Source organism: Micropterus dolomieu, linkage group LG12 (genome assembly GCF_021292245.1).
Source record: "Micropterus dolomieu isolate WLL.071019.BEF.003 ecotype Adirondacks linkage group LG12, ASM2129224v1, whole genome shotgun sequence".
In the NCBI taxonomy this organism is placed as follows: domain Eukaryota; kingdom Metazoa; phylum Chordata; class Actinopteri; order Centrarchiformes; family Centrarchidae; genus Micropterus; species Micropterus dolomieu.
This window is the reverse complement of record NC_060161.1, coordinates 36312210-36321693: the sequence shown is the minus strand read 5'-3', so window position 1 is coordinate 36321693 and position 9484 is coordinate 36312210. Positions and strand designations below refer to the sequence as shown.

Genomic DNA, 9484 nt, shown 5'->3' with positions numbered 1-9484 from the left:
CTGGATGGAGACTCTCCACGACCTCTGATGTTACACTTGTAGAGGCCTTCATCAGACTTGTTAACATGGTGGATGGTCATGTGACCTGTAGGCTCAGTCCTGATGAGGGAGCCATCTTTATAGAAACCAGCTGGGAGGTTGGAGGGAGGGGTCTTTGTTTTACAGTGCAGAGTGACATCATGTCCCTCCATCACAGGGAGGACAGGACTCTGCAGGATCACTGGTCCACCTCAACACAGAGACAAACTACAGCATTTCATCATTTACACACAGCTTCATCAACACTAACTCCACAGTCTGATCTTACCAGTGACAGTGATGTTGATGGTGTTACTGGTTGCTCCCTCTCTGGACTCACACCAGTAAACTCCACTGTCCAATGGGACGAAGTAGCTGATGTTACATGAAGAACCAGCTGATCTTCCCCAGCCAGCTCCACACTGAGTCCTGGTTTCTCTGGTTGTGTTCCTCCTCAGCGTCCATCCAGCAGAGCTGTCGTCCTCCTCACAGCTCAGAGAGACAGACTCTCCTTCAAACAGCTGAGAGCAGCTGGGACTCACAGTCAGAGAGGCTGGAGGAAGAGGGGTTTAAAGTCAAGTTAATGTTGATGTGTAGTTTTGCATGTTCTCCCCGTGTCTGCGTGGGTTTCCTCCGGGTGCTTCGGTTTCCCCCACCATCAAAAACATGTTAGGTTCTCCAGTCAGTGACATTGACTACACACTGATAAAGATCTGGAGTTGGTCCCCGGCTGCACAGCGGCTGCCCACTGCTCCCTTGAGGGATGGGTTAAGATAAGAAGAAAACCTTTATTTGTCCCACAATGGGGAAATTGCAGTTTGCAACAACAAAGACAAGAGCAGAGAGAGATAAGTGTACAAAGTAGCATAAACAAGTGTCAGACAAGAAAGTACCGTTCTTACAGTAAATAAAAACAAAGTTACTGTACATTAAATAAGACTAAACAGACTATGCCTTATACAGTACAGTCTCCTGCGGCATAAATAAATACTGGTAATATAAAAGTGTTGTAGAAGGGCAATGCACACTACGTTAATTGCAGAGAATGAATTTCGCAACATGTCTGTGTATGTGACAATAAAGTGTTCTTCTTCTTCTTAAGTTCCAAACTCGTTTCTTGATTAAATGTTGTTGTAGTCCAGCGGTTCTTAACCTAGGGAAGGTAGGTAGAATGCTACTATAGACACAACACACAAGAAATAAAATCAATACAACTTAAAAATAACCAGATGGACTGTGTTGTGAATGGAATCACTTTGGGTGGGCACTGTAAATATGTTGCACTGTTTAATCCAATAGGTGGTGGTAAAACACCAAAGAAGAATACAAAGAAAGGGTAACATTAGGCCAGCTAGTTAGACATATTGGTCCAGAGAGTTGTCAGTTGTCAGACATCACTAACGCCTTCAAGAGAAACCCGAACACTGATGAAATTGGTGTCGTCCCATTATGCAATATACATTATGTATCGCCTTCAAACTGAAAGTCACATTTCTGAAATTATTATTATAAGTCCAACAACTCTACATGTCATCTGGATCAAAAAGCACGCTTCACTCTGTCCACTGGTACAGTTCCACCCTCTCTGGAAGTTGCCATAATCAGACCAACACCAACAACTGCGGCCCAATTTCCAACCTACAATTCATATAGAAAATTCTGGAGAGGGTTATTGCATCTCAAATGCAGACCTACATCAATAAATCCATCTCCTTGAAAAATTCATAGCATAGAAACTGCCCTGATTAAGATCACCAATGACCTCCTCCGTGCAGCAGATTCTGGTTTACTCTACATTCTCATCCTCCTGGACCTCACAGCAGCCTTTGACTCGGTATCACATTCCCTCGTCATCAACAGTCTGGCAAATATTGAAATTTGGGGCACTGTTTATCAGTGGTTTGCCTCCTACCTCTCAAAAAGGACAGGTCAGAAACCTCCATTACGGACTACCGCTGGGTTTGGTGTTAGGCCCACTGTTATTTATCATCTTCCTCGTCCCTCTAGGCAACATCTTCTGGCACTACAACATCCATTTTCACTGTTATGTTGACGATACACAGCTTAATGTGTCCACAAACCCCAGCTCCACACTCACTGCCTGTCTACATGACATACAGACGTGGATGACAACTACTTTTAATTAAATTTTATGACTTTTCAAACTAGCATACTCTCTGTAATAACGTACAACACTGATTCCCATTTGATTGTTGGTGTTTTTTTAAAGATGTTATGTACTATTGCTGCTTGTCGTATTTTATGATGTAAGGCGACCTGGAGTGTCATGAAAGAAAACTCTAAACAAAAAAGAAAGACAAAGAAAATTAGAAAATCGGACGAAAAGTACCTTGAGCATGAATTTACACAGACAAGTGATTAAGAAGATGCACCACAATGCGTTGGTTTTGGCAAAGTACTGGCTATGGAAAGCCAAATACCCTGCTGTTATTAGTCATTTATAACTGCTACGCCACTTGCAGACGTAGGGCTGTATTACAGAAACTACCTAACCTGCAGATATCCTAACTGCTTGGTAACCATGTTAATAAGGTTTAGGAACTGATTCAGGAATAAGGCCATTAAAGATTTAAAGTTTCTAAGTCATTGTTCTTTTCCTAACTTAAGATAGGAAAAGAGTTTTACAGAAGCATCCTAACTTCATAAAATCTTAAAGCTCCTCACTTTTATGATGTCCTAACTTGTACTTTTCCACCAGGTAGTGTTTGTAACTTGTTTAATCCACATGGTTGCTCTTTTGTTGCTTTTCCAAAATCAAAAAAAATGTCAACAGGCGGAACTTATTAATTGATAGTACCGATGTGTTTGATGACAAAACACTCGTTAGTAGAAAAGCTGTAGGCGATGCAACTCTAGATAATGTCTCATTATGTAACATAATGTAAAGGCTTGATGTGACAAAAGTATCCTAACTCGAGTTTTTGATAGGAGGAGATAGTGAAAGACAAAAAATACATGATGACGTAAGCCTGCAGCCTTTATTAATATTATTATTTTTTACCTTCATGTTTAACTTTGTGAGGGAGCACAGGAGGAGCCACCACTGGTTTTCTCTGCTCTTTGGATGCAACAGTTGCCTTTCTCTTCGCATCACTTGTAAATGGACTTGTTTTGTTTTTGACAGCATCAACAGTCCGCTGGATGCCGGACATGCGGCGGTGACTGTGTCCACTTTTTTAGCCAACTCTCTATCTTTAATCTCCCGAGTTAAGCATTATGGGAATTTGGATTTCTCAACGGAGGTTACCCGCACCTCTAAGTCATCTGAACTTTAATAATAGTTGTTGTTTCTGCTCCATTTTTCAGTTTCTGCTTCATTTAAAAGCTGATTAGCTAGCGACATGAGAAAAGTGGCTGGCTGAACAAAGCTGAGCAGGTTAAATACAGCGGCAGACGAGCAGGGAGGGAGTGAACAGGTGAAATACACAACAAACAGGAAATAAGCTAGAGAAAGATGAAACCTAACGCTACAAAATAACATAGGAAGTAAAGCATTGAACAACAAACCAGTACGAGTGTAACAGACAGAGAACACAGAACGCATGCATTACAAGCAGCTGAAAACACAGAGGCAAGAAAATAGAGGAGTTATTGATTGATCTGACCACTGATATGGCCCTGAAGCAGAGGTTCACCAACACACCTCTGGCTGACTTTTGGATCTCAGTTCAAACTGAATTTCCCAGACCGAGTTCAACCAGGTCGCGAAATATTTTCAACCTCAAAATGGGGTCGGACTGCCAGAACAGTGAAGAACCCTGGTGTAGACTAAAGCTTTAAATTTAAATATTCCTGGTATTTTGAGTTCCCACCTTTGACCTGTTTCACTGGATTGAACTGAACTGGCTGTTTTGAGAATCTGAAAGAGCTAAATGAGCTCTCACACAGACAAACTTTGATGTGGCATTTGTCCTGCAGAGAATAGAGCTGAGCGAGTGATGCCTTAAGTACTGATCCTACACATACGAAGTCTTGTTTTATACAGTACTATACATCACTTCTTAGTGCTGCTGTCATTAAATCATTTGTTGTTAATTACACTGAATTCAGAACCAACTATTAACACTATAAACCAGCACACACCCATGACAGTACATTAGCAGGTTTTAGTGACGGTGATAAAAGTAAAAGTACTGATGGTTCCTGGTACTATTGGGTGTCTGATCAACCAGCTGTGTCCTCAGTTCTATCAGAGTCAGTTAGAGCAACAATAAAAGAGGTTTACACACCTTGGTTTGTTGTGCAGTTCAGCTGTGAGGTCAGAACTAAAGAGAAATCACACTCAGGTTGGTTTGACTTTTTCACACTTCAAGACATTTGAAACACCAGAGACCAGCACACACAGTGATCTTTTTGTAGTTAATGAATGGTTTCTGAATGAATACATAAAGTTGTATTGAAACATTAAAACTGATCCACTATAAAGAAAACCAACAGCAGTCTCGTGAATTACATCCTCTTAAAGTAATATTCTCAAAAAACGTCAGTTTTACAGGAGCATGTCTGAGCCAACCAATGCTGTAAAAAACAAACTCATTGTTCTCGGTATCTTGATTTTCTCTGCTGATGGTTTTAGAGTGTACTTACAGAGCAGCCACAGTGTTTCTTTCATCCTGACACTTTGTTAGATTAGATCTACACTCTGATCAGTTCATGTTCACATATAAGTAAAACCTCCCCACCTTCCTCTGAAGCTGTTGTGGTTTCCGCTCCACAGACTATTATCAGGTTTAGTTGTTAAGTTGCATCAAGCTGAACGAGGCTCTGAGCCAGAAATTGATGTAATAACAGACTAAATGGAGATGCTGAGATGAAAAGTAAAGCAACAACTTGACAGTGAATGCCAATTATGAACATGAATATGATGCGTTCACTGACAGTTAAACTAACTCTGCTGGGTATGTGTGTGTTCACTTTCTGATGAATTATCTGTTTATCTGGTTATCATCATCTGTAGTGTGTTTTACTTTTGTCATTTTGTTTGTTCGTCATGTTTCTTTGTGAGTTTCAGTAGTCTTGTTCTGCTGATATTGATATATTTTACTGATTTGATATAATTTCTTGTGTTTCTGTTAGATTTACTTCCTGTTTTAGTTATTATTATTACTGGCACTGCTACGTCAGACAGGGCTTTGACTGGAGCATGAGCACACATACCTATGTCACCACGAGTGGGGGAAGTTCAGAACTGTCTGTCACTGTAATTATCATGAATGGAAAGCTCTTCTAGAAAAGTTCGGTGCTGGTTTGAATGGACCTTTGCGCACTAACTCAGTCCTCATGAAGTTTGTTAAGAGAACAGATATGTGAGAGAGATTCTGAATGTACAGAAAGTTTTGACTATGAGCAGAAAACTGCTGGAGTTTATAACTGAATTGATTTACCTCATTAAATAATTCATTGTGTTTCCCTTTTATATCAATAAAGACATTTCCACCATAAATTGGAAATGAAAAATTCACCAGAATGCACGTTTTCTAAAGAATAACAGAAAATCACTTAAAGTCCTATCAAACGTTGTCCACAGGGTGGCAGCACAACATCAGATAGGCTACACAGACAAACCTGCAGTTTGAAGGACGAGGTTTTTACAAGATTATAAAAACAAATAGAATATTTTGCTCCACCATGTGCTCAAACATTTAAAGAAAAGTTCATTTTGTATTGATGTGGTGATTGTGTATTAAACAAAAGGTTTAGCCTGTAGGCTTGATAAAGCTAAACATCCTCATGGTGGGATTCAGGTTGTGTTTTCAGCATTCAGTGTAATCTGAAAAAGGATTACTTCTGAACATTTTTTATTGAGAAATAAAACCAAAGCAGAGACAACTTAGCTGGTTCGGATTGATCTGATATCGTCTTTACTCCTCACTGAAGAGAGACTGATTAACATGTTCAGGGCTGGAATGGGACAAATAATCGGCCCTGGCATTTTTGGCCCAGGCGGTCCACCAAAATCGGTCGTACATCCCTCACCGATACACCATCCTTGCTTTTAAGTAATAGTGGGGCCATGACAACAACACAACAATATATGTTAATAGGCTTAGTATTTGGGGGGAAAACAAGTATTGACGAAATAGTTGTTAGCGGGGTTTTAACATTCAATGCTTAATTTCCTGCATTCTGGTGAATTTTTCTGCACCAATTCATTGAGGAAATGTCTTTATTTATATGAAAGGAAACTCAGGTGACAATTCAATAAATAAAAATATAGTGTAATGTAGTGCTGTGAGGCTCTCAGACATTCTGTATTGCTGTCAAATATGTTTCTCCTGTTTTTTTAATTTTATTTCATCCCTGCTGAGTCAACACACATGCAGGCATGACTGAAGTAACCTAAAGTATTTAAATGTGCACGTTACACCTTTTCACCTCAATGATAAATTAATTCATTTTAATTCAGTTATAAACCCGTGCACCTTAATAGCTCCTGTGTTTCAGCAGGTTTTCTGCTCATGTTCAAAACTTTCTGCACATTAAAAATCTCTCCCACATATCTGTGTTCTCTGACATTTGCAGGATGACAATTTCAGATATAATATTACGAGATGTAATGAGAATGAAGTCATATATTTTAACAAAATCTACCTGCCCCTCTGCTGTGCATTACCCTGCGTTATTGCTCAGCTGATACGGTCGTAGGCTTCTACCCCCTTTAGACCGTCTGACAGACACAGAGCCCGTCTGGGACTGTACTGGATGAGACGAGCGCACTGCTCTTCATTTTGCGTTGCGTGTTTTTTCTAGGCATTACGGTAACGTTAGCTTCTGCTGAACATAATGCAATTGGTGTGGCAGAAACGATTGAATGAATAAATAAATAAATAAACAAATGCTTAAGACAACACAAGTATCTAAAGAAAGTATTACATTTTCACAGAAAGCTTGTTAAATTCAGCCAAGATTCAAACTGATGTTAAAAGAAAACCTCCTGTTTCCACTGACTTATTTCACTTCACAGTGATCAGACCACCTCAGGGTGAAGCCCTGTCAATATCAGAGCAATCTGATGTTTGGTTTGAAAGTTATAGCCATTGAAAATGTCTAATATTTTTCACTGAATTCACCAACATTCAAATCGATGTAAAAAGAAAACTGGCTCATTTAACTGCATCCCCCATCGGACGCACTGATCAGCTTGGCTTGGCTTGTTGTTGCTGGGGTGGAAAGTCATTGGGCTCCACCCGTTGTACCCATAGAGTCCAGTGGGGGCGGAGCCTGTGTGAGAAAGCATGAAGGTCACAGCGTGGCCCTCTACTGATGGGCCCTGCCGCTCCATGCCACTCTGCTGAAGGGTTAGTCTGCAGCAGGGACACTGCTATAATACAGTAGCCACGATCTAATGGTCATCTACGTGCACAATTCAAATTTCAGAGGGTGATGTGTGGTTGAGATTGGAGGAGAGAATACCCATAAAGTCAAGTTGAGGACTCCGCCTGTGTTTATAGAACTAGGGTTACCATATCGTAACCTTTGTGTTTTATTTACCATCAAACTGAATTCAGGGGGCATTCAGTGAAAATATAATACATGTTATAGGGCTTTAATATCGTAACCCTACATCAGTGATGGAAAGTTTGACTCTTTTGACAGACTCATTCATTAAAATCTCATTCATTAAAATGAACTAATTTTTTTTTGAGTCATTTCATTCATTTGAACTAGGCTGCAGCCCTCTAGTGGGCGATTAAAAAGCAAAGAAGGCTGCCTGGCTTGCTTTATTTGACAAAGTATAATGCACAAATTCACCTCTTGATTACTGTATATCATCATTATATAAACCCCCCTGGGCCCACAACCAAATTCAAACCATGTAAAAACCACAGAAATATGTTGTCAATATGTAATCACCACTACTCCGGCTAAATCCTTCCATTTTCACAATCTTTCCCGAGTAGTAGACAACCAGACCAGCCACATAAAGGCTTATGTTATAATTACTATCATTATCTCTGAAGTGCTCATTCATCCAGCAACGAGTCGCTCATTCCTGCTCCACAGTAGGAGCTGTCACGTGAGAAATGAACGACTCAGACAGACTCACAGTTGAGAGTCGTGAACTAATCAGTTCTGTTTCCTGTGACGAGTGAACGTAAGAGTCCAAGATCCTTCACGCATGCAAGTAAATGAATGAATCACTCACTGAGACAACCCGTTCCTCCCGAGTCATATACACGATTACGTCTTATGAACAAAACGTTCATTGAACAACACAACACTAAGTCCTACTTGTGAACTTGGAGGAAAAATATGTACCCCGACTTAACGAGTAGCAGCTGAATGACGTCACAAAACAATGTCAGCGCCCATGGAAACACACACTGTAAATGGTAAACCATAAACTAAAAGGCAACAAAACGTATATTTGCATGTATTAAAATTAAAATACATACAATCATATAGTAAAACCTGTTCTGCATGTGCATTGATGTAGAAATATGTTAGGCCTATTAGGTAGCTGGCTACAGGAAAGAATCTCAAAGTAATCTTCTCTGCATAAAAGTTATTGTTAAAAATGCCAAAACATTAGGAAGTGTAACCTACAACACTTGAGGGTTACCAGCTGATGTAGCTAGAGGAGTACACAGAACTAGTAAGGTAGAGGCTATTTATATCAGTTGTTTGCAGTTAAACTGCCATCCTTTGAAGTAACACCTAAAGCACTGCTGAGGGTGCCACTGTGTGCACACTTTGTCACGGTCAGCCATGGTTTTTGTTCACTTACGGCGTCATGCACCACCGTGCACCTGGAACGCTTTGAGGTGGGAAGTCGGAAGTTTCAACTGGGAAATATCCCAGTTCTGACCGGTCTCAAACGGTCGAAAGCTAAGCTAAACTTTCTGGATGTTTTTTTAAAAATAATGACTGTTTTTAAATATAATTGTTTTCAAATGTGTCTCAATAAAGTAAAAAGAAAATCAACAGGTCATTGTGGCCTGTTTGTAATTGTTGCTTTGATGTTTTTACTTTTGTTTTTTGGTTTAATAGGTTTTTTTTACATTTGAGCTTTAAGGCCTCGGTGACTCATAGAGGTATTATCACAAACGATGTCAGCTGGGATTGGCTCCAGCCCCCCGCGACCCTGTATGCAGGATAAGCGGTTGACGACGGATGGATGGATTTTTCATAATTGGTGAATCTGCATATAAAACCTGTTTTGACCAATAAACAATCAATCAATCTAGTTAAGGACACACTGTACTTAAGCTGAAATACATTCTGTTCAGTCTGTGTGGTTGTGGTCGTTTATTTTTAGTGATCTGCACTGAAGAGGGGTGAGTTTCGGATGTGTGTATCGGTTAGCCACAGCAAAACCTTCAGGTCAAATTTTCCATCCAACAGCTTTGTGAAACCAACAGAACCACAGAGGAAAAACAAGAACGAGACAAAGTTTATTGATCCAACAAAGAAACACGTTGCTGTGCCAACAAGAAACAATAAA

General features: G+C 40.0%; 1 protein-coding gene across 1 annotated transcript in view; it reads right to left on the bottom strand.

Moving 5' to 3' along the window:
- Positions 1 to 1961, bottom strand: part of LOC123979966 (low affinity immunoglobulin gamma Fc region receptor II-c-like) — a 2940-nt gene extending 979 nt beyond the window's left edge. Inside the window, exons 1-2 of the mRNA XM_046064077.1 lie at positions 1931 to 1961; positions 308 to 505 (exon numbers count right to left, since the gene is read on the bottom strand). Of these exons, the coding sequence (XP_045920033.1) occupies positions 308 to 505; positions 1931 to 1961 (229 nt within the window). The remainder of the gene's footprint in view (positions 1 to 307; positions 506 to 1930) is intronic.
- Positions 1962 to 9484: the final 7523 nt, after the last annotated feature.